Here is a 26207-nt window from a genome sequence, read left to right as displayed (position 1 = left end):
TGGCAACAAAGGAGTAGTAGCGCAGCAAGCACCGGTTTCTGGCAGAACAAGAAGCTCTCTCTGCTTGGATGCGCGCTGCGCGGAGCTCTATCCCTGAGTGCGCGGGCGGACTACGGACAAGAGGATGCTAGGTCGCAAGCTCTAAATTGAGAATTAGGAGTTGGGGGCACTTCCAGTTAGGTCGGCTGGGCATATTAGGGCATGTTTCTTCCCTAACCATTTTGACTTGTTCCTAGCTGCGCTCTTGTCATGTCAGACGTCGGAGCCAGACGCTGCCCCTACATTTGCTCTTTGCGGATGATTGCATAATTTTTTCTGAAGCATCGCAAAAAGAGGGGCCTCTCATTTGCAAGAAATACTTGATATCTATTGTCGAGGATCGGGCCAGTTGGTTAACTGAGATAAATCAACAGTGTTCTTCAGTAAGAATTGCTTGGATGAAGCTAAGGCTGAAGACTAGCTAGCTCTGAATATTGAAACAGAAGCTTTGGCTGAGAGGTACTTGGGCCTCCCAGTGGCAATGGGTCACTCTACTTCGGAAGCCTTCGAGTTTATACCAACAAGAATCAATAAGTTAATTGGCACATGGAGTGGGATGGAAGCAAGTCAGGTTGGGAGGGAAGTGTTGCCGAAATCAGTGGCCCAAGCTATCCCTACTTATGCCATGAGTTGTTTCTTGTTATCAAAGACAACTGGCAAAAAGATGCGATCACCTATTGCCATTTAATGGTGGGGTGGCTCGGCTGACAGTAAGCGTATTACTGGCAAACCTGGGAGCGGCTCACATATCTAAAGGCATTAGGAGGACAGGTTTCAAAGACTTGAGAAACTTTAATCCGGCGATGCTTAGGAAGCAAGGTTGGAGACTGATGGAGAAGCCAGATAGTTTGTGTGCTCATGTGCTTAAGGGAAGATACTACCATGAGGGTGGTTTCCTAAAAGGACACGCAGGAGGCATGCTAGTAACACATGGAGGGCAGTCCTTGCAGGCCGTGATGTACTATCCCAAGAAATGATCAAGAGAATTGGCAACAAAGAATCAACAGATATATGGCGGGATAGATGGCTGCCAAACCACTTTAGAGGCCGACCTCTCACGCCAACAGAAGGGCAATCGGTATCTCGGGTTACTGAGCCATTGTCGGAAAATGGTCAGTGGAATGAAGAGCTTATTAAACAAATTTTCTTTCCACACACCGATCAGGTTTCGTTCTAATGATATCTGGGCTTGGGAGAAGCATGGTGTGTACTCAGTTAGGTCTGCCTACAGACTAATTGATATGGTGCGCATTAATGGGGGTGACTAGCGAGATGCAAATGGCTCGGGGAACTCTTGCTAGAATGAATTATGAAAACTGAAAGTGCCACCCAAAGTCAAAGTTTTTTGGTGGCAGGTTGTAAATGAATTCCTCCCAACATGACTGATCTTGCATAGGAAACACATCGAACCAATCGCATATTGCGAAGCCTGTGGTGTAGATTCAGAATCTATTCAACATGTGTTAGTCGAGTGCCCAGTTGCCAAGTCCTTTTGGGAACAGACCAAGAGAATGACGGGTGTTAAACTAGCTCCTCTACATCCTACGTCTTGGGCGTATGACCTGATCAAGGGCAAAGTGATATCTAAACAAGCTCAAACAATAATACTTATCAGGATGTATGCATTGTGGATGTAGCGGAATAGGAACAAGCATGGAGAACAACCTTTGCCGGTTAAGGTTGCTGTCCAATGGGCAACTGATTTTGTGTTTGACCTACAGCTGGTGAGGAACCATCAAAATCCAGTGAGGAAAGAAGCTGGCCCATGATGGGAGAAACCAGAGGTAGGCTAGCTGAAATGCAACATTGATGGAGCTTTCTATGATCGCTGGTGGAAGGGGTCGACAAGTGTTGTGTTACGGGATGAAAATGGTCTTTTTGTTCGGGCTAGTGCTCGATGGTATGACCATTGTCTTGATGCTCTTACTGCTGAGGCACTGGCATGCCACGATGGCCTCTCTATGGCTCGACATATCAACGCCCATAAAGTCTGGCTAGAGACAGACTCCCAGGAGATGTTGCACCTATGGCAGGATGGCCCAAACCAACGGTCTAGCATTGAGGTAATCTTTGCACAGATTAGAGATTTGAGTAGTGTTTTTGAAGATTTCAAGTTTACTTATATAGCGCGTTCTTGTAATGAGGTAGCACATACTATAGCTAAGCAAGTCACAGGCGATACACGGACTGGGTGGTGGTCATGTGCCCCAGCCTGTGTCACAAACTTGATGATCTGAGATTGTAATCCTGCCCCAATTGAATGAATGGAGATCAATATTCACAAAAAAGGGTGCTACTCTACCAGGTGGGGCAGTTGTCCCACCCTATCGCATGGGGAAGCTTCACCTTTGCTTGCCTCACCGCCGCCGTGCGCCCCCTCTCTGTCTCGACCCATCCTCATCTCCTACCGCCCTGTCCCTCTTCCACCATCGTCGTGCCCGCCTTCACTCCACACGTAGCTCACATCCATCACGCTGCACCTCCCCTCCCACCTAGCCACGCTTTCTTGTGCGTGTAATGTGTGGCTCCTGCTCCTCCCGGTCATCCGCACGTGCGTGCTCGCTACCTTAGCGCTCCTGCACCATGGCCGTCTACCCAACACCCTCGCACACTAAACCACCTCCTAGACTCCGACCCCACCACCCCTCTACCCGCACCGCTATGCAACTCCCTGCTCGCAGCGCTCAAATCGTCCGCTAGGTCCCTCATCCACATGCGCAAGGTGCTCGATAGAATGCTGGCATGACCTGTCGAGCTAGATACCATCGGGTTCTAGGTGTTCATCAAGGCAGGCAGGAAAGATGATGGACTAGCCGAAGTTCTGCGCTTGGTGGATGTGGTGGGTTGTCAGGGGAGACGGGTTAACAGGTCGGTTGTGGTGGCAATTGTTGTCGACGGTATATATAGGGAGGGACGAATTGACGATGCTTGGCATGCTCGGGAAGAGATGAGGCTACGTTGGTGGAAACCAGATTTGTGGCATATAGGATTGTGGCCGAGGGGTTTAGGGTAGCGGGGGAGTCACCCCGAGCACAAAAAACTGAGAACCGAGAACCAAACCAAAAATACCGAGAACCGAACCGAAAGTACAAAAACTGAATTTTTCGGTACCTTGTTCGGTTCCTAATCTTCAAGAACCGAATTTACCGAGGTAATTTCGGTACTATACCCTGAAAAACCAAATTTACCAAAATATGCTGAGTTTGAGTAGCAGCCTAGCAGGCCATGACTTGGAAAAGTCCCTGAATTCTGCTGCCCGCTGCCGAATCTCCAAGCCCGGTGGGCTTTCTAGGTTCCCCAGCGAGAACGCTGTACACGAGGCCTGCCCTGAGAGCCCGATGCCTCCTGATGACCTGTTGAAAGGGCGATCTCAGTGCCTTATGCTACTGTGAGCGGTCTCAGCGAATCAAAGTAGCCGTTCAAAAGTTAAATTAGCTACTACTGTTCCGTTTCAAATTGCCGAATAGCAGATGTTTGTTCAAGACTAAGTCCTCTTGCCAATTGTGAAGCTATCCATTAATATGATACGTAGAGAAATAGTTAAAATAAAAAAAATGTCAAACTGATATGATGATGGGACTACATGTTCAATAGTGCACTTAAATTGTTAAAATATTACATGTTACACGTAAAAAAAACTACCGACATCAATACAAAGTATAATAATATAAGATGTCAATGTCTTGGTCCCTTTATTAGGAACGATCTCTAATTCTATATCCATGATTCTACTTACAATTTTCAATGGCCTTGTTTAGGTGGCAAAAATTTTTATTTTTGGCTACTGTAGCATTTCGTTTTTATTTGACAAACATTGTCCAATCACGAAGTAACTAGACTCAAAATATTCATCTCACAAATTACAGGTAAACTGTACAGTTAGTTTTTATTTTCATTTATATTTAATACTCCATGCATGCGACTAAAGATTCGATGTGACGGAGAATCTTGAAAATTTTTGCGAACTAAACAAGGCCTGAATAGATACAAGTCTACAACTACAAATACGTGAAACTGAAAATTGTATTAGAGAAATACCTTAGAAAATGAGGGAGAGACGGAAAGCGGAATGAAATGGCCGTCGCTGCTCCCAAGTCCCACCTGGGCCTGCGGCCTGCGTCCTGCCACTGGGCCTGTGCTACAGTGCCACCGTACAGAGTGCTGCAGCCTGCAGGGTGAGCAGGCCTAGGGAATCATGTGCCCTTTTACATGATTATATTATATTATGCTTTTTATTTTAGTGATTACTCATGTCAACAAATACAGAACTAACATATATGTCAAAATGTAGTTATAGTGGGTCCTAGAGATGCAAGAAAAAAAAAGGCACGAAGATCAGTGAATAAGCGAAGCAAAATGATGAAGTGTGTTGGAAACATTATTCATTTACACGTTTAGGACAGAAAGTTGGCGGACTTTATTCCAACATCTAGTTTAGGGTGATATATATATATATAATATAATATATAATATATATATATATATGTATATATATAGTGATATTCTACACCAAAGTGTTATACTGAACAAAATTCAGTATTGTTCAGTACCCGTATTTCAGTATTGTTCAGTACTTTGTGGTCCTGGGTGTACGACTAAATGATACTGAACATTGTTCAGTATTGCTCAGTATTTTTTCTACTCAGTTTTGACTTGCGATGTAGAATAATATTCTACACCAACCCTAGGTGTAGAATATTATTATACACCGCAAGCCAAAACTGAGCAGAAAAAATACTGACCAGTACTGAAACGTGTTGAGTATCATCAAATACTACACTGAGGATCATGAAAATACTGAAACACGGATACTGAACGATACTGAATTCTACTCAGTATAACAGTTCGGTGTATTATAGTATTCTACACCTAGAGTGTAGAATAACACACACACACACACACACACACACACACACATATATATATATATATATATATATATATATATATATATATATATATATATATATATATCACTTGCTTGAATGTGTTGGAGTGCACCAAGGCTCAGATAAGTTACAGCAGGTGTTTCTATATTCTATCCACCCTCTAAAGAACAGTAAGATCACATCCAAAACTATGATATAGATACTATACTTTATTTTTGTTAGGTTTAGACTTAGAGCTTGAGAGCTTTGAGAGATTGGGTTGGTGTGCCCTTGAGCACTTGAGCTCACTGTGACCTTCTGGAGAACTTGTACTTGTCTTTCAAATAGCGACCCTATGTTCTTCATGTAGAGCATCGAATTGATGTGCTAGCTAGGACGAGAAATCCCCCCTCCTCCGTGTGGATAAGCTCCATAGTATACACAACATCAAGGTGACCATAGGAGTCTAGTAGTGGTGATGAGACTTCGTCACTTATGGCACTAGCCTTTAGTTGGTGGAAGACTTGTGTGACAAATTCAACACCGTGACCAGTGAAACCTAGTGATTGGAAGCAAACTTTGTTGTGGCTTCAATATGGACTTGAGGTTGCAATTCGACAACCGAGATATAAGGGGATATTGTTGCATCTCTGGGAGTTTGCTCTCTCATACTAGCTCTCTATATCATTAACTCTTTTTTACTTACCAAAAGCCAAACATGTTGAGCCCAAAAGGCAAACACACTATGCACGTCTTCCATCAGCAATGGCAACGACTTTGAATTGAATCAAGTAAAAGTTAGAAGGGTTTTTGGATGTAATTTAATATGTATAATTATTTTATAAGAATATTGCTTTGGATACATATTAAGTGTGAAAAACATTATATATACACATTGAGTATTATTTTTTATCATGTTTATTAAGGGCCTTAAGTTTTAGTTTGGCTTCGGGCCCAAAAATCATCAGGACCCTCACTGGGACCTAGGCCTAGGCCCACCCTTAGTTTGTTATCAAAGTTATCTAAATTTGATCAGTATATAAAAAATATATTAACATTATAATATAAAATAAATACGCTATCAAAACATAGTAGATCGTGCGAACTAAGAGCTTAACCGGTTTGGTTTCTTTATAATGCAATCTGTCTACCCGAATTCAAGCCTTCAACATTATGTGAGCGATTGCATCCTTTGTAATTTAGATGTTGCGGTTGTTTGTTTTTGTGTGTTTTCTTCTTATTATTATTTTGTAAATCTGGTGTAAGATAAAGAACTTTGACTTTAGACAAAATTAAATCGACTTGGAATTTGCTAGGAGTAACCAGCGGAAGGTGGATGATTATAACTTTGGATCGGATGAAACCTGTCTTACATCAGTGCCTGTATGATTCATGCAGCGATGTGCGGTAGGGAGGACAGCTGACCTCACTAGTCACAACCACCTTGACGCCTGACCCATATTTTAATTTGTTATAGTTAGTCAGCATTATCTCTCGTAAACTAATTCAACAGAAGAAAACAAAAGGAAATCACCCTTAAATACCGGCCTCTTGCCGCTTTGTGAGCCGGCCGTGAGCTGCGGCTCGTGGTAGTTCAGAGGAGATGAGGAACATGAGGGATCACCTGCAGGAAATGGCCGGCGACGTTGTTGCGCGCTGTGCGCCGCGGACTGTTGTGTTGCAAGGGATTGGCCGGAAGAGCAGGAGGAGGAAGATGGCGGTGGCCAGGCTCGGGGGGAGGAGCGCCAGGCCGCGGCGCAGATTCCTGGGGACGACGGCGCTCCGAAGAAGGCTGCGCCTGAGGTGGGTGACGGCGCTGTACAGGCGTGCCCTGCGGCGGCTGCGCGCTGCCTGCGCCAGCAAGGCCGTCCAGCGCATCCTCGAGGGAGCTGCACTGGTTGGCGTCGTGCGCCTGGACACCGGCGTCTGAGCAATCAGCTCGTAGCCCGTGGCCGGCTGTCTGACTCCATGACGCGCAAGCGCACGGTGGGATTCTCACGCTGGTCGGTAGAGTGATGCGCGGTTGCGACTGTGTGATTCATTCCATCGTATCGTACGCACGGGATACAGTACCAGTAGATGAGTGGAAACTGCATTTCTCTCTCTAAGAGATCGTCGTACTACCGTGTTTGTAGTTTGTGTCTTTGGATGAGGGTTTTTTAGTCAATGGAAGGTGCTCTATCTTGTTATTTCAATAGGGGATTGAATATTGAAGGTGCACATATGGATATGATTTATATACATTATGTGTTTATAGAGGTGAGTGTGTATGCGTGTTGTAGGCGTCTACATTGTACTGAGCCTTCTGTTCGTTTGGCAGAAAAGTTATGGTTGAAAGTATTATTCGCTAATTTATTATAAAAGAAAAATATTGTGACTGATAGATTCGGCAGATAAGCTCAAACTAACATGCTCTATTTTTTTTTTAAAAAAATACCCAACAATGGTGAAAAACAGAAAATGAAAGGATGAAAAAGATAGAAATAAAGCCATGCCTGAGTGCAGCCAACTCCTGCCAGATTACAGCCACTAGTTGTATATCCATTAGTGCTCTGTTGTCACGTATACTCGTCGGCATCTTTCTTTCCAAATGACCCATGTCGTAAATGTGATGATTTGGCTTCAATTGCGTACTGCCCAATAGATCAGATCATCAAAGTTTCAGACTGTTAACCGATTGCCTTAATTGGTTGAATGTTGTAGGTGGCCAGAGTTTGTTGCGCTATGTGTTGCCAGACTCTTTTGGCATAAAAAGAGCAGTTTGCAAACCATGTGTGTCATTGATTCGTTCCATATTCCGCACAACTGAAAAAAAATTAGGCCTTGTTTAGTTCTCAAAAAAATTACAAAATTTTTCAGATTTTCTGTCACATCGAATCTTTAGACGTATGCATGGAGTATTAAATATAGACGAAAATAAAAATTAATTGCACGATTTGGTCGGAATTAACGAGATAAATCTTTTAAGCCTAATTAGTCTATGATTGGATAATATTTGTCAAATACAAATAAAAGTGCTACAATGTCGATTTCCCAAATTTTTTTGGAACTAAACAAGGCCCTAGGTGTGCCTATTCTCCTCGCTTAATTATTCGGTCCGACGTGGGCAGCTTCCTTTGCAATAGTAGACAGAGGAAGAACTTGCATTTATTCCTCCACCTTTGTTTTCAAAATATTTTCTCACTTGTAATAATCCTCTAGATGAGTTGAGTGTAGCCCCAATCTCTCGAACTAGACCATTGGCAGACCCAGATGCTTTACTTTCCATGAGGATCCCCTGGCCAAACGCAGAGCATAAAGACACTCACAATGCAGACTCAGACTCTATCACAGAGTCCAAAACAATTAATTACATATTATTTATGGTATTTTGCTGATATGGTAGCATATTTATTGAACAAAGAGGTAGAAAAAATAAGACTCTAAGTCTTATTTAGACACTAAGTACACATTGTTCGAGGTAATAAATAACTTTAGACTCTATGATAGAGTCTGCATTGTGAGTGCCCTAAAGAGACCGATCAGCAGGCAGACCATCTCAAATGAAATCAGCTGCCGAAAAAGCGCTTAAAAAAGGGCAATCGCGGAGCTGTGTGACTCGGCAGTCGGCAACAAGAATCATGGAAGTCACACGTCCTTGTTCGACTGCTCTACTTGGCCTACATCTGGAACAAACACGCACACGCCCCGCAGGAGCAACTGACGCGGCGCGCGGGAGGTCCACCGCCACTCCACCTTGACTCCACTAGACCACCACGGTCCACCACCGTCCACGCCATCGATGGGCGCCCACCAACTCACCAAACAATAAAAATATCACGATCCCTAGTAGCCGCGCGGCTCGGCGCTCACTGGTCACGGCCTCGCCCTAGCTTTCTGAGAAGATCTTCTCTGCCTCTGTCGCCGCAGCCCCACAACACAAAGAAACACAACATTCCTCGTCCCCTCGCTCTTGTTGATAGTCCCCACGCGCACAACACGGCAAGACAGGATCCCGTAATCGTCATCGCTAGAAAAAAAAGTGGCAATCGTGATGGGGCCCAACAAATTGAGTTGCCTGGCGTAAATGAGCCGCTGAGCCCATCTCACCCTAGGGATACAATAGTACGATACAATGGCAGGTCAGGGCAGAAAATGGAAATTTACTGTGTCTATGTGAACGAAACCGACAAAAAAGAACAGACGGCAACTACCACCACGACTACTACTAGTACTAGCCAAGACGGGTGAGACGTGTGGGGAGAGAGAAGGGAGCGGGGCAGGCAACCCAACACGATTTCTAGAGTAGATCGGGCCGTTGCGAGTGTGAGACGAGGCCATGAGGATTCGAAAGCGCACCCCTGCTAGGGAAGCATCGCCGGGACCGCCGCCTCCTCCTCCTCCTCCTCCCCTGCAGCTACAACAAACCATGGTGAGATGTTGGCACTTTATTGATTTGCCTGTGGTCACTTGTGCGTATCTACTGCACACGCCACATGACCATATGGTCTGGCTCCCGATCTGTTCTTGTGCTAGGGCATGTTCGCCATCCATGCCGAGAGCCCCGTCGGGAGGGGAGGTGTTGTAGCCCGCAAGCGGCGATCTTTCTTCCTTGTTGTACTACTCACCACTTGCCTGCCTGTCGTTCTTGGTGTAGGAGAAACCACAGGAGGACGAGGAAAAGGAGATAGAGGAGGAGGAAAAGTGGGCGATCCTCGCCGCCAAAGAAGATGATGATCGGGTTCATCCCGCCGCCGCAGCCTCTGGGAACAGGAACAAGAACAGGAATAGGTGAGTGTCAAGATCCACTATTTAGGTGTCCCTAGGAGATCTCGGCTCAGGTGGGGTAGTGAGAAATCACTTTCTTTCCTTCTTTCTATCACCTGCCCTACGCAGCAGCGTAACAGATCATGTGCCCAAGCCGGAGCCACAGGAGCAGGACGCCGTCGTCGCCAGGTGCAACCGAAACGACGGGAAGCGATGGCGTTGCAAGAAGGCAACTGTGCCGGGGTACCTATTCTGTGATCGCCACATCACGTGGTCCACACGCAAGCACAAGCCCAGAGCCAAGAAGCCCAAGAGTCACAGCAATGGCGTCCTAGAGCCTACCACCATCCCCAAGAAGTTCACAGAGGACCACAACGAGATGCACCGCAATGCTGGTTTCTTCAGTGGCTTCTAGCCAGGTTGCTAGAAGAGGGCGGGCGAATGGCGACGAGCCTACACCTGCACAGACAGGGTTGTACTCTACTTACCATGATTTACCTTTAACATTCCTCTCCGACTGATTGATGGTAATTCTACATTTTGTGTTGTGTGTATCTTTCTTGATTTTGCTATACTGGTATGCTTGTGTCATATAGAAATAGTACTCATGTTCATTTGAAGACAAATTTTGGGATGACTTTTTGGGGATAATCCAGGACCTGATCAAAAGTAGACAGTTAAATAGGGGGGCAATTATCATTGGTTGTGCCTTGTTCTTCTTGACCTATTTGCTTTCGCCCTACAATATACCTCTATTAAGTGTGGTGGAATTAGCATGCATGAACAACAATGTTGCTTATTAAAAAAGTGCCTTCTTGTATGCAAGAACAAGTCTCTCTATTCAGGCATGCAAGATTATGCTTTTGCTTTATTTGCTTCTCCAAATCCATTTGTAGACCAGGTGCAAATGCATATGGTCACTTAGTTATTTATACAATTTGTTCACAGAGAAATGATCTAAGTTCTAAAGATATGACCATTTATTTGACAGATCATTCATGGTGATCTCTTGTAATTGTAGCAGTTGAGTATGGGCTTATTAGGAGATGGGCAGATGGAATAGACCATGAAGAGGGATGTGTCCATTTCCCTCAACAAAAATTATGTGCTTCTTTCTTGCAAATGAAAAATAGCTCAAGCATCTTGTGACCCAGTGGCTAGTTTCCCTAAATGTCTTCCTAGAAAAGATATAATTTTCCATTATTGAGTGTAACTTTGGCCATCCCTTTAAACTTATCTAGAAGCTTCAAAACATCCCTCCACCAAAAGGACCTCTTCTTTGAATTCCCATGCAATTTTCCAAAATAATAATGTTTCCAAATCAAAGAGACCCAAGGCAAGTCTTCTCTATTGAAAAAATTTATGTAAATGCTTATTTAGCAAAGCTTCATTCTAGGTTTTGATACTGAGGACTCCCAGCCCACCTTCCTCTTTGGCTCTACACACCATTGTCCATGTTGCCTTTGGCTTTTGCCTAGCATTTACGATAGCCCCCTCCGAAGACATAATTTCTTAAACTTATCTTTTTGATCAATCATGGTTTGCTGCAGTAAGAAGGTTGTCATGCAAAATGTTAGTAAGGTTGGGAAACTGAATTTGTCATCTCTAGTCTGCCTCCCTAATTTAGGAATGCTGATGTAGTGAACAACCTCCTTTCGCATCTATTAACTAATGGGGAGAAATCAATTACCTTTGGCTTAGATAGGCTTAAAGGCAGGCCCAAATAAGTAGATGGTGGACTTCTAGTTTGATAGTTGAAAGTTCTTGCTAAGTGTTGCAACTTAGCTTCACTTATGTTCATGGGTATTATCATGGATTTTGCAATCTTTTAGACCTGTAGATCCTCCAAAGGTGTTGGGAAGGGCTTCAAGTGTCCAAAGTTGTTTGCTAGAGGCTTCCACTATGATTAGAGTATCATCTACATACTAAATTATTGGGAAGTCTGAAGTGTCATTAAGGGGAATTGGGAGCCTGAAGAGGCCTTGGTCTTTGGCTTTGTTTAAAATAATTATAGCATATCAACTGCAAGTACAAAGAGTAAAGGGGATAAGGGATCCCCTTGCCCAACCACTCTTTTATAGTGAAACCCCTTAATAGGCACACATTCAACAATACTAATGAAGTTCATGAATTCAGAATTGCCTTTATCTAATCAATCCACTTTTGTCCAAACCCTTTGGACACTTGAGAATTTGCAAAATTGCCTCATGCTCAATATTATCAAATGCTTTTTCAAAATGCAAGTTTAGGATGATTAACTCCTTTGGGATTTGTGACAAACATGGATGTATTCCAGAGCCCATGCCTAACAATCCTGGATGGTTCTAGACTTGATGAGCCCATACTGATTATTATGAATGATGCTTTTAATGCTTCCCTACATTTTTTTAGCTAGTATCTTTTTGAGCAACTTAGTGGATGGTTGAGTAGAGTGAGATAGGCCTATAATCTCTTACTCTCTTGGGGCCATCCTTTGGTATCAATGTGATGTAGGAGTTGTTGATACTTCTGAAACATAAGTCTTCATCAAAGAAAGCATCCCCCAGCTTATAGAAATCTTGAGCTATGAGTGGCCAACAACCCTTAACAAACACATTGTTGTAGTCATTAGGCCCAGGTGACATATCATTTGAAAGCTTAGAGACTACATCATCTATTTATTTCCTTATGGAATGTAATTCCAGAGATTGCAAACCTTGAGTTGGTCGAATAAGGTCATCCAGATTGAGGGTAATTTGTTGGATTTAGAGATGTCCATCCTTTCCTTGAAGGTGTTCAATAGCAGATCTGCCTTTTCTTCATGGTTTTGTAAATTATTTACCAAACTATCTAGAAGTGATGCAATTTTATTTTTCCTATGAGAAATGTTTGCATGTGCATGAAGAAATCTATTCCATACATCACCTTACCTTGTCCATCTTATCTTTCCTCTCTGTTTCCATTATGTTGTCTATTGCTTCAGAAGGGAAATTAGTTTTGCAGAGATGATGCTTCTGAAGTTCCATTCATATATGGACAAGTCTTTAAAGTGTTCAATTATCTCTATTAAAAGCAAAACTATCTTAATGTTCTTTACAATTGTCTGTAACTCTGGCCATCCCTTCAAATTTGACTAGAAGCTTCAAAACATCACTCCACCGAAAGGATCCTTTCTTTGAATTCCCAGGGAACTTTCTAGAACCATAATATTGTTCTCAAATCAAAGAGGCCCAAGGCAAGTTCTCTCTATTCAAGAATTTATGTTGCTTAATTAGCAAAGCTTCATTCTCACCTTCCTCTTTGGCTCTACACACCATTGGCCATGCTGCCTTTGGCTTTTGCCTAGCATTTATGTCAGCCCCCTATAAAGACATAGTTTTTGCTCTTATTTATTTAATCAATCATTGTTTGTTGTAGTAAGATGGTGCTCATGCAAAATGTTGGTAAAGCAGAGAAAATTAAATTTGTCATCTCTAGTCTGCCTGTCTGATTTAGGAATGCTGATACAGTAGCCAACCTTATTTCACATATGTTAACTAATAGGGACAAATCAATTACCTTTGGCTTTGATAAGCTTAATGGTAGGTGCAAATATTGTAAACTTCTAGTTTTGCATTTGAAGGTTCTTACTATGTGTTGTAGCTTTGCTTCACTTATGTTGATGGGTACAATCAAGGATTTTGAAAAAAATACTTTTAGAACTATAGATTCTCCAAAGGTGTTGAGGAGGCCTTTAAGAGTCCAAAGTTGTCTACTAGAGGCTTCTATTATGATTATAGTATCATCTGCATACTAAGAAGTCTAAAATGTGATTAACGGGAATTAGGAGACTAAAGAGGCCCTGGTCTTTGACTTTGTTCAAAATTAATTGTAGTAGATCAGCTGCAAGTATAAAGAGTAAAGGGGATAAGGGATCCCCCTGCCTAACACCCCTTTTATAGTGAAACCCCTTAATAGGCACCCATTCAACAACACTAATGAAGTTCATGAATTCAGAATTACCTTTATCCAGTTAATTCACTTTTGTCCAAACCCTTTGGCCCGAAAAATCTACAAAATTGTCTCATGCTTAATCTTATCAAATGTTTTTTTAAATCTAACTCTAGGATGATTAACTCCTTTTGAATTTATGACAAACATGGATGTATGTCAGAGTCCATGCCTAACAATCCTAGATAGTTCTAGACTTGTTGAACCCATACTTATTGTTGTGAATGATGCTTTTGATGCTTCCATGCAGTTTATAAGCTAGTAACTTTTTGAGCAACTTAATGGATGTGTTGAGTAGAGAGAGATAAACCTATAGTCTGTTACTCTCTAGGGGCATCCTTTTTTAGTAAAAATGTGATGCAGGAGTTGTTGATGCTTCTCAAACATAAGTCTTCATCAAAGAAAGTATCCCTCAGCTTATAAAATCTTGAGCTATGAGTGACCAACAACCCTTAACAAACTCATTATTGTAGCCATTAGGCCCTGGTGACTTGTCACTTGGGAGCTTGGAGACTACATCATCTATTTCTTTCCTTATGAATTGTACTTCCACAGATTGCAAGCCTTGAGCTGGTTGAATCAAGTCATCTAGATTTAAGGTGATTTGTTTGAATTCAGATATGCCCATCCTTTCCTTGAAGGAGTTCCATAGCAGATCTACCTTTCTCTTCATGGCTTTGTAAATTATTTGCCAAACTATCTTGAAGTGATGCAATTTATTTTTTCCTATGGGAAATGGTTGCATGTGCAAGAAGAAACCTAGTCCATGCATGACCTTCCCTTACCCATATTATCTTCCCTCTTTGTTTCCAATATTTTCTCTACTACTTCAGAAGGGAAATTAGTTTTCCATAGATTATGCTTTTGAAGTTCCATTTAGATATGGCGGGTCTCTAAAGAGTTCAATTGTCTCTACTAAATGGAGAACTAGCTTAATGTTGTTTATAATTGTAGCTAGCTTTGGAAGCTGAGTTTTCCAGGCCTTTGCTAGATCATTTATAGTTTATAATCAATGGGGAATTCCAGCCATGAACAACTACTGAAACAAAATCATCATGGCTTAACCAATGATTTTCAAATTTGAAAATTCTACTATGGGGAATTTTTGTGCTAACTTCCACCACACATGGCCAATGGTTAGAGGTCTCCATGACCAAAGACTTGACCCATGTGTTTGGGTATTTTACTATCCATGTGTTTGATATAAAGAACCAATCTAGCATCTCCATCAATAGAGAAAATTGTTTATTGGTCTAAGTATACTACCTCCCAAATAGGGGAAGCTCAATCAGACCCAACTTGTTAATTGCTTCATTAAACAAGAACATCTCACTGGCATCGGCTCCTTCCTTATTCCTATACTCAGTTTTCTGATTAAGTTGAAATCCCCCTACAACTAACCAATCTTGATTAGGTGGCATTTGAATGTCCCTGAACCAATTTAGGAAGGCCCTTTTATTGGCTGGGGTGCAAGGTGGATAAATGGTGGTTAGAAGCCAACTTTTTCCATTGAGCTTTGAGGTAAACTTAATTGAAATTGTATACTCATTTCTAAATGTTGGTTGTCCCATGAAGAAACCACCCACTTTGCTAGGAGACTAAGATACCCCCTGAGGCTCCTAAAGATGGAAAATATTCAAATGAGTCAAAGATTGGGAGGGGGTGTAAATTTTCTTGATGAAGTTATCATCAAAGCTCTCTTTTTTTGGTCTCTTGGAGACAGGTAATGTCCCTGATACATGCAGGGTGCATCCTAGCACCACAACCCCAGCGAAGAGGCCTCGTTCCTGCACAAGCAAGTCAGCAATGGACATGCAGACATTGCGGGTACTTGCAGGATCACCAATCTTGGAGCCCAACGGGACAAGCAAACGAAGACATCATCCCTCTAGATTGGAGAATCCCAGCATCGATGTCAGCCTTGCTTTTCGACGCATGCTGCTTGTGTCATCATCCCTTTCCTGTGATCATGGCGTGGGACTTCTCTAGACGTGCAGCAGCCTACGTCAATACGAACAAAAACGTTTCGATTCTTCGATTCATGTGCATGAATTTTTTACACGACCAACATGTAATATTTCTTCAGCATCATCTTCCATAGCTAGGCTTGGTTCAAATTATGAGAGCAAGTATAATAACAGGCTCTAAGACGGAGATGGAAGAAAGAGAAAGGAGAAGCCAGTTGTAAGCTTAAGAGAAGAGGAGAGAGGAGAGACGAATTGTAAGCTTATAACTAGCTTAGATAAAAAAAACCAAGAAAATATATATAAGTGAGCCGAGAATCGGTCGTATTATTAGCCTTACTCATAGGCAACATTCATGCAGTACCTCGAACACACCCATCATTATTTGCATGGAACGTGAGGATATAATATGCGTTTGCATGACGTGCCAATTCGATTACCAACCGAAACGACACCACCCTAGGTACACAGCCAAGTCAACCCTGATGGAGGTCTTTCCATCGCCGACTGCAGGCTGGGCTAAATTTGACATTGCCACCATCGTCGGCCCAGCTTGCAGCCGTACGTAAGATTTCGCTGCATAGTTGAGCAAAGGCTATTCAGCGGTCAGCGCAGACCAAGGAGCACGTACTGCAACGCGTCCACCACACCACCGCACCATGAGTTGATTACATTTGTTGCACACGTGCGTTAAGCAAATCCTCTGCACGTACGTGTGTGTTTCTAACTAGTATAACATGATTTGGTCTGAACTAGAGTACGTATTGCCAATCATTTTTTTTTTTGCCCACCCGAACAGCTCACCCATCATACCCAAATAAACAAGCAGGTCCATCAAACGCAAGGAGAACGAATTAATCACAATATTCCTTCCAAGACCCGAACACGAAAACAGATGTTCTCTGATCCTTCCAAGACCTCTAACACGAACGACAACCACCAATATGTTTAACCACGGAAAACAACCAACACGAAAAAGTCAAATAGCGAGTCAATGCAATCAACAGCTAATAAAATTAAAATTCAAGGAACAGAAATTAAGCTAATAAAGCCAAGCTGCTGCCGATGGAGAGATGCAAGAGTACGCAGGCGCTTGCTCACATCAAAGACTTGAGGGACCGGGCCTTCACAGGCTTCCTCCACCGCTTCCATGGGGCCTTCCTCTTCCCATCACCACTGCTAGCCTGGGGATCAACAGTTGCATCATCCATGTTGCAGCCAGCAATACCAATCCCGTCGTAGTCGTCATCGCTGCTCTGTTCGTCGACGCCGGCGATCCCTGCTATGTCGTCGTTGTCGCAACTAGACACATGTTGACATGCAGCCTGCTGATTGGTAAATTCATCAACGACCTCAGGTGCTGCCTCGTCTGTAGGATCAGAAGCATCTTCAGGCGTTTCCTCCTTCTCCTCCTCTTCTTGCTTTGCAGGCAGAGGTTCGTTCATGCCACCGCTTCTACACTGCCTCTTGCTCCGGAATGGACCGAACCCAGCATAGTAGTAGAAGCCCTCAGTCGCACTGCAGTCATTTACAGGCTTCTTCTTCTTCTTCCGTGGCTTGCTGCTGGTGGAGGACTTGGAGGCAGCTGCTGCTTGCACCGGCGCCAGCGCCGGCTTCGGCTTCGGCTTCGGCTTCTCCGATTCTGCCACGGACTGGAACTCGAAATCGGGGTTTAAGTAGGAGCGCTTCTGCACTAAATGGTACTCACAGAGGCTGTCGGGTTGGCTCACTGGCCGGTTGCAGTGCCAGCGTCTGCCGTCGTTCTTCTTGCACATCCAGACCCGTGCTGCCCCATCCTGATCCTGCCCCTCCTCTTTCTTGACCTTCGCTTTCTTCTTAGTCTTGTCCTCCTCCTCCTTATTATTCATTGCAGGTCTTTTCACAACCTCACGCCTCAGCTGCTTGCTATCCCCGTAGGCTGCAGCAGGCAGCTTCTCCTTCTTCTCCTTCTTCTTCTTGGTGGAGGTAGTAGCTGGCATGGTGGCCGAGAAGAGCCAGCTCGCCCGGGTCGTGACATGGACAAAGTACTTGTCGACGAGCTCATCCTCCTCCTAATCGAATGAAACAAGTGAATTAATCGAAACAGCGTTACAGAAACAGGTACAGACGCTTCCCCAAGCCCAATACAGCGCCGAAATGGGGTCGCGGATCTAGGGTTCGACCGGACCGCCGCTCCGGCGATTCGAACCCTAGACGCGCGGCCGCACCCAAATTACCACGACGGAACACTAGCTAATGCAGGGTACAGCTCAGTCAGGCGGTCCTCTCCCTCCGGCGCGGCATGCTGGTCGCCGCCCATTCGGACCCGCCGGCCAACCCTAGAGACATGCACGAACCATAACCCGCGAGAGCAGGGAACCCGTGGAGACCTCATGGAAGCAGCAGCGAGCTTGCAGAGCATGGACCTCACAGAAACACCCCGAGTTCCTGAGTGGAGCAGAGAGAGAGCGGGGGTAGGAAGAGAGGGGCGGAGACGGGGAGCTGACCTTTTGGTCGGAGAGGGAGAGGTCGGCGATGAGGTCCCATGGGGAGCGGTTGAGCTGACAGGGCTCCGCACAGGAAGCAGAGGGGCTCGAGAAGCCGGGCCCGCCGCTGGATTCGGGCGCGGAGCACGGCGCCGGGTGCGGCGGCGGCGGCGGCGGCAGCAGGTCGAACCGAGGCGCCGCATCAACGGTCGGGGCGGCGGAGGCGGAGGCGGAGGCGGAGTACGCAGAGCCTAGGAGGCGGGAGGCGTTCCTGCGGATCCGCATGGTGCGTGCGGCGCTCGAGGACTGAAGGTCGAGGGATCTGAGCCTGGGGAGCTAGGGTTTGGGATTTTGGTGGAGGAGTCGGGAGGGAGGTGGACTTACGGAGAAGGCGAGGAAGATGGCGCAAAATGAACGAGAGGGTGATGGGTGGGTGTGGTGTGGGTCGATTCCGGCCGGCTCCGTTTTTCTTTCGGTCTGGCATTTTCCGCCGGTCGCGCAGGGCAGCACAGTGCACTAGCTTCTTGTGACGCTGCCGCTATGGTCACATGTTTGGGATGCCTGTTCCTACGCGTGCGTGGGCACGAGGATGGCATCCTACTGTACTCTTTATATCCTTATTATTTAAAAAATCATATTAAAAAACCGCTTTTTTAACATCTGGTTCTATTAAATTTCACTAATCAACGAACCGTTCACTACATCTAATCCAACAAATGGTAATATTTTTTTCTTTTCTAGCCCTACAGCGGTCTGCTGCAGCCTGCAGGAGACTGCATGCGCTACTAGGCTTTTAGATTGTAAACTCTCTTCTATTATATATATACCCGGGAAACAAGATTTTTTTTATGTAGCCCTTGTTTAGTTCACCCCAAAAACTAAAAACTTTTCAAGATTTTCCGTCACATCGAATCTTGCGGCACATGCATGGAGCACTAAATATACACGAAAATAAAAACTAATTGCACCGTTTACCTGTAAATCACGAGATGAATCTTTTAAGTCTAGTTACTCTATGATTGGACAATGTTTGTCAAATAAAAACGAAAGTGCTACAGTTCCAAAAACCAAAAAAAAATTCGGAACTAAACAAGGCCCTAGAAAAAGAATTGTTTCTGCGATCCTCCACTTTAGAAAGTGATATATATATATATATATATATATATATATATATATATATATATATATATATATATATTCACAACTTTTTTGTGTATAATATTTTGCAGCACATAATTTAAAACCATAACTTCCAATCATAATTTTTTCAATGTAGTTTTTATATCAGTTTATATACAAATTAGCATGGTAACTTTTCTATAAGATCTTTGAAACCCAATTTTTGTTTCTATTTTTCCATAACAATTTCTCAGTATAGCATTTCTAGTACAACTTGTGTATAATAAATTTGCGAACAACGTAACTTACACATATTCGTTGTTCAATGTCTTCTGAGAAATATTTATACACAACTCTTCAACCTAAAAATTTATACCAAAGTAGCAAAGTTGGTGACCCGGATGATGCCATGATACAAATTCAAGGACTAAAATATTCAAATCGAGTTGTGCAAAATTCGAGGACCAAAGTAGCAAAAGTTTTGTACTCAATTCATCTCAAATTATAAAACATTTGACTTTTTTGACATCAAATTTGGCCACTCGTCTTATTCAAAAATTTGTGCAAAATATCAGTTCTTTTGTCGTGGCTTGGTTTATTAATAAAAGTTTTTCAAAAATAACTTAAATTTGACTATGTTTGTATAAATTTTTTGAATAAGACGAGTAGTCAAACTTGGGGTCGGAAAAATCAAGGGGCTATTGTGTTCTTACCCTTTTTTGAAACCCAACTATGATTTTACCCTCACTTTTCGCTCTGTTACATTTTACCCTCGCTTTGTAAAAATGAAGATTCAGTTTACCCCTCTTTTGTAACTTCATTAGTTATTTCTGTAAAAAAATCAAAAAAAAAGAAATCCCCAGGTCATAATACCAAAGGACAAAAGTGCCCCTTATCCATTCATAGGGTCCTCATTCCCCCTTCTCTACTAGGGACTGTTCGTTCCTAATCTCCGGATTGGCCTGAGCAATGGTGGCGCAAGCAGAGGCGGCTTTCGCGCGGCCAAGGCCACGTGTCGCGCCTCACGCGGGAGGGCAGGCCTCATCCGTCGCACAGGAGGGTAGGCCCATGGCGTCGCGTGTAAAGGCCCCGTCGCCCGGTCCGTCGCGCCATGAGGGATCGTCGCCCGTCCCTAGTCTGTCACACGAGAGGGCAGGCCTCTGGCATCGCGCGTGAGGGTAGGCCCCCGTCACAAGTTGCCCGGTCCAACGCGTCGTCCTCGTCGCGTGTCGCCCTGCCATCACGTGCCTAGGCATTGGGTGGGCTTAGTCGGGGCGTTGGGCGGCTAGGGCCCCTGCGAGCTGCTTAGCCGCTGGTGCGGCCGTGGGCACGCCGAGCCTGTGCGAGCAGACAACCATGGAGCCGGAGGAGTCCAGAGCCGAGGAGTTGGTGCTCAGTACCCATTTTTCAACCTATAAGTGTTTGTTGACCAATTGTGGGACGAACTGACCTTGGTGCTCAGGTACCCATTTTTCAACCTCTGGATGTGTATGTTGGATGATGGTTGCTGTGCTTTTGCTACACATTCTTTTGATGTGATATTATCTATCTATATTTGTATGTTTTGTGCAATATGTAACAAGTTGTACAATGATGCTGCAATTTTTTTTAAAGAAAACAAGGTAAAATCACAATGAACTTAAAAAAGTAAGGGTATTTTTGCAAGGGCAAAGTTGTCCTTGCCAAGTCCATTTAATCCCGTTAGCTATTGTTAACAGAGCAGTGGTAGATTCAGGGTTCGTTTTTACAAAGCGAGGGTAAAAATACAACGGAGCGAAAAACGAGGGTAGAATTATAATTAGGCTTCGAAAGAAGGGTAGAAATATAATAGTCCTAAAAATCAAACGTCTTATAATTTAGAATGAAGAGAGTATTTATCTAGCAAAGCGTTGTATTCCAAACATATAAATGAACTACTACTATTTCCTCTATTTTAAATTGTAAGTTTTTTATAAAAAAAACTTTTTAGGTATAATATACATAATTTATTTAGACGATTAAAAAGACTTACGATTTGAAAGGCTTACACCGAAGTGTCTTGTGCTCAACATCTCGTGGCACGATCTAACTAGGGATGAAAACGGATCGGATACGGACGGATATCACCGATATCATATTTGTTTTCATATTTCTAGTCGGATTCGGATTCGAATACGGATAATGTCAATCATGTCGGATAAGATATAATTGGATGTCGACATCGTAAATATACGATTTAAGTATTCGGATACGGATACGGTATCGGATGTTAAACATTCGGACTCGGATACGGACAGATCTGAACCTCTCTAAACGAATTCGGTCTCGAATACGGTCGGAAAATATCCGTACCGTTTTCATCCCTAGATCTAACCCAGCGAGGTGCTTAACGAAAAAGAAAAGAAGAAAAGGTTAAAAAAAAGCAGCTGGGCCCCACGTGTGCTCTGGAGTCTGGACCAAAACCGCCCGCGAGCTCAGCAATGCGTTATGCCCCACAGAGGCACAGACAACGGCCATCGACCGATCGACAGAAAGCCAAATCGGCTCCATGCCTGGTTTAGATTCAAAAAGTTAATATTTTCATTTTTATTTTATAAATATTGTCTAATTATAAAATAATTAGGTTTAAAAGATTTATCTCGTGATTTATAAATAAACTGTATAATTAGTTTTTGTTTTTATATATATTTAATGATTCATGTATATACTGTAAGATTCGACGTAACGAAAAATCTTAAAAAGTTTTTGGATTTTAGGATGAACTAAACATGACCTAAAACTCAAACTCTTTCTCAGAACGTCAGAATAGATACCATGCATGCGCAGCAGCGGAAGAATGTCAGACTTTCTATTTTTCCTAACCTATATGTGAGCACTTATAATTGACCGAAAGGTACGGTGCAGCGCTGCTTCCTCACTGCAGAGAAGCTCGACCATGGCTGCATACAGCGGCGAATTGAAAACGAACCAGCACGGTACGAGTGCTCTGCGCGTTCAGCAAGATGTACGCGTCATACCACAGGCGTTCGGCAAACATGGACAAGACAAAGACACCGGAAGCCAGTCACGACGAGTCAACCTGCCGGCGGCGCTTCGTCGGGGTGGCCGCCACCGGCAAGAACTTGTCCAGGGCACGTGCCCTTCGAGCTCGCGGTTTGCTGGCGTTCCTCCGTCGGCTAGTGACGGCCCATGCATCATTAGGGGGTGGCCTGCAGATGACCTGTTGTCCAACTAACCTCACCGGCGGCGTGATACCGACGACGGACCTCGGCAAGCTCCCGCTGCTGGACTCTTCGTCGTACTCCCCTCCTTCCCCGGCCGGCGTGAGGTCCTGCAGCAGGAGCCCTGCTGGCGATGACGGCACGGCACGGACGACGATGTTGCGGCTGCGGTGTAGTACTCGATCCTGGCGAGGGGGACGACGACGCACGCGCGGCAGATAGCGACACGCCCGACCTCTTTCTTTGGCGACCCAGATGAGAATGACGATTCCGTTGGACATGACTTTTGACTTAAAATCTCTATTTCTATGACTAAGGAAAATGTTGAGAAGTCTATAAATATTGGGGTTGGAGATAGGAGGGTGTGCTCGAATTAACCGTACCAACCCGCGCTCCGTGGACCAGTCGTGACGACGATTAGCCATGCAGAGGCTAACGGCGCGTGGTTCATTTGTACGTGATTTAAGCAAACCGATCGTCCGTGCACGTGCACGCGACGATTATACTAAACTGATTCCGGCCTAGTGAGTACGCGACCGATGTACTAACAACTTATTACTACTATATACTCCGAATCCGTTGCGAAGCAAATATAAAGCTGTAACAGGGCCAACAACTGTTGTGCTTTTGCCTCCAAAGGAGCGCTGATTCGAGAGTTCACACTCCGCACGCAAAAATGTGCAAAATTCCATCACTCACCAGACAGCATATATCAGTTCATCCCAAACGCAACAAGGAAGAAGCACACAACGCCTCAACACGACAGACTAATTAAATGAATAACCATCCAATCGCAAAAAGGATAATGCAAAAGTCAAACAACTTGTACAACTGGTCAACAACAAAATCAGAACAGATCGACTAAGCCAAAAGGTATACCTGCTAGCATCCTTTCTTCTACGTCGTCGCCGATGCGAGATCGAGCACGTATGTAGGTGCTTACATCAAGGACTTGAGCGACCGCGCCTTCACGGGCTTCCTCCACCGCTTCCACGGGATCTTTCTCTTGCCATCACCATTGCTAGCTTTGGAATCACCATTTCCATTCATGCCGTGGCCAGAGATACCAAGTCCATCGAAGTCGTCATCGCTGCTCCCCTCATCGACGCCGGCAATCCCTGCCGTGTCATCTTCGCAGCTAGATGCATCACCACGGGCTGCAGCCACAGTCTGATTGGTATCATCATGACCATCATCAACTTCAGCCTGCTGCTCACTAGGAGAAGCATCATCTTTCGCGTCATCCTCTTCATCTTGCGGCCACTTCATGTTCGTGCCGCCACTTCTACACTGCCTCTTGGACCGGAATGGGCCGAACCCAGCATAGTAGTAGAATCCCTCAGTCGCACTGAGGTCACTGCCAGGCTTCTTCTTCCTTGGCTTCTTGTTGCTGCGTGTGCAGGACTTCGAGGCAGCTGCTGGCACTGGCACCGGCACCGGCAATGGCGCTGCCTCCTCCAATTTTACCACAGAGGGGGACTCGAAATCGGGGTTTAAGTAGGAGCGCTTCTGCACGAAATGGTACTCACAGAGGGTGTCGGGTTGGCTCACTGGCCGGTTGCAGTGCCAGCGTCTGCCGTCGTTCTTCTTGCACATCCAGACCCGTGCTGCCCCATCCTGATCCTGCCCCTCCTCTTTCTTGACCTTTGCCTTCTTATTGGCCTCGCCCTCCTTCTCCTTACTCATTGCAGGCTTCTTCACAGTGTCACGGCGCAGCTTCGTGCTATCCCCACCAGCTGCAGCCTGCAGCTTCTTCTTCTTCTTGGCGGAGGAGGCGGCTGGCATGGTGGCTGAGAAGAGCCAGCTCGAGCGGGTCGTGACATGGACGAAGTACTTGTCCACGATGTCATCCTCCACCTAATTCAATGGAACAGCCAAACAAGTCAATTAATCGAAACAAAAGCACAAACAGACAGATTCCCAAACCGCAGACGGGACGAAATGGGGGCGCGGATCTAGGGCTCGACCCCGGCCGCCGCCCCCAGCGATTCCAAACCTAGGCGCGCCGCCGTCCCGAAATTAGCACGAGGGAAGAGTAGCTAACCGCTCCTAGACACTAGCCAGGCGAGTATCTCCAGCCGAAACAGGCTGCTCGACGGCTATTTGGACCCGCCGGCCAACCCTAGCAGCATAGACGAACCGAACACAGCGACGGGGAGAAGCTGGTGCTGCGACCCTCACCAAACCAGCGAGTTCGCGGCGCATGGGGCGCAGAGCGACCCGAAGTGCAGAACTGAGAGGAGAGAATGAGGAGGAGGGAGGTGGGGAGCGGAGGCGCTGACCTGTGGGTCGGAGAGGGAGAGCTCGGCGATGAGGTCCCATGGCGAGCGGCTGAGCTCGCAGGGCTCCGCAGAGGAAGCAGAGGGCCCCGAGAAGCCGGCCCCGCCCCAGGATTCGGGCGCGGAGCACGGCGCCAGGTGCGGTGGCGGCGGCGGCGGCGGCGGCGGAAGCAGGTCGAACGGAGGCGCCGCACCAACGGGCGGGGCAGCGGAGGCGGAGTAGGCAGAGCCTAGGAGGCGGGAGGCGCTCTTGCGGATCCGCATGGTGCCCACCGCGATGGATAGCTGAAGGTGGAGGGATCTGAGCCGGGGCCGCTAGGGTTTGGGATTTTGGTGGAGTCGGGAGGTGGACTTGTTTTGTGGAGGAGGCGAGGAAGATGGCGCAAAAATAAACGAGAGAGGGTGATGGACATGGACTGATGGGTGGTGGACTGGTGGGCTTAGCAGCTTGCGTCCGATTCGGTCGCCTCCGTTCCCTTTTTATTTCGGGTCTGGCCTTTTCCGCGGGTGCGCCGTGCGCTAGCTAGCTTCATGTGGCGTTGGCGCTACGGCCACATCTCGAGATGCCTGGCGCGTTCCAGTTGCTACGCGTGCGCATACCATCTCTAACAGTTTTTAGTACTCAACTGCGCTTTCTAAATCGTCATTTTAAATTGTTTTAATACAAATCGCTCTTTATACCCGATCTCACTAATTAGTCTTTTTCAAATTTCAATATTGAGAAGAAAAATCAAGCATCTGAATAAAGTCATGGACTTAAATCTAAGCATATTCTATCACAAGAAACCTAACCAACTGAATTATGCTCGCCTCACTGGTTAGTGTTCTAATCCAGTAATAACGATGAAACAACCCATAACTTTTCTTTTCTAGAAAAAAAAATGTTCCACAACTTTCTATTTGTAAAAATTACAAAGTTATACGCACAACTTTTATGCATAATATTTTTGTACAACATAACTTATAACCATAATTTTTAATCATAGTTTTCAATGTATTTTTGACATTAGCTTATATAAACTTATCATGATAACTTTTCTATATGACATCTGAAACCAAACTTTTGTTCATAATTATCCAATGTGCAGTTTTTTCATAACAATTTCTCAATGTTATATAACAAATTTCTAATGATTAAAATTTGTAGAATGTATGACGTCACGATACAAAATTCTAGGACCCAAATATTAAAATCGAGAGGAGTGTTATTCTAAACGCTAAACGGTAAATAGTCAGTCACCCTTCGTTTGGTTGTTTAGACTGTGTTTAAACGGAGTTAAATGGTCTAAATGGTTTTACACAATATTACCCAAATATATATATTTATTGACATAAAATCTGTTATTCTAGTATTTATACATATTTATGCAAGTACAAATCAATTATTGTAGTATGTTTATATATTTATGCTGCAAAAAGAATCAAATCTACATATTTATGCATGTAAGAAATCAACTATACATATTTGTGACTATAATAAACTTAAGTACACAAATTTATGCATATAGAATTTAACTAGATTTACCTAAATGACCCTTTTAAATAGATGTTTAGCTTG

General features: G+C 44.6%; 3 protein-coding genes across 3 annotated transcripts; 1 reads left to right on the top strand and 2 right to left on the bottom strand.

Annotated features, from left to right (window-relative positions):
* On the top strand, positions 9204-10174 carry LOC8071384 (growth-regulating factor 12). The gene is made up of 3 exons (XM_002467106.2): positions 9204-9318; positions 9544-9677; positions 9783-10174. The coding sequence occupies exons 1-3, from the start codon at positions 9226-9228 to the stop codon at positions 10066-10068; spliced, it is 513 nt and encodes a 170-aa protein (XP_002467151.2). The 5' UTR covers positions 9204-9225; the 3' UTR covers positions 10069-10174.
* Positions 16421-18464, bottom strand: LOC8071383 (triadin). Its single transcript, XM_002464507.2, has 2 exons — positions 18073-18464; positions 16421-17637 (listed from the first exon to the last, which is right to left on the bottom strand). The coding sequence occupies exons 1-2, from the start codon at positions 18334-18336 to the stop codon at positions 16684-16686; spliced, it is 1218 nt and encodes a 405-aa protein (XP_002464552.1). The 5' UTR covers positions 18337-18464; the 3' UTR covers positions 16421-16683.
* On the bottom strand, positions 23019-25099 carry LOC8059294. Its single transcript, XM_002464506.2, has 2 exons — positions 24653-25099; positions 23019-24227 (listed from the first exon to the last, which is right to left on the bottom strand). The coding sequence occupies exons 1-2, from the start codon at positions 24911-24913 to the stop codon at positions 23310-23312; spliced, it is 1179 nt and encodes a 392-aa protein (XP_002464551.1). The 5' UTR covers positions 24914-25099; the 3' UTR covers positions 23019-23309.

The sequence above is a fragment of the Sorghum bicolor genome, chromosome 1 (genome assembly GCF_000003195.3).
Source record: "Sorghum bicolor cultivar BTx623 chromosome 1, Sorghum_bicolor_NCBIv3, whole genome shotgun sequence".
NCBI classification, from domain to species: domain Eukaryota; kingdom Viridiplantae; phylum Streptophyta; class Magnoliopsida; order Poales; family Poaceae; genus Sorghum; species Sorghum bicolor.
The sequence above is the reverse complement of the archived record's forward strand: the minus strand, read 5'-3'. Positions and strand labels throughout refer to the sequence as shown.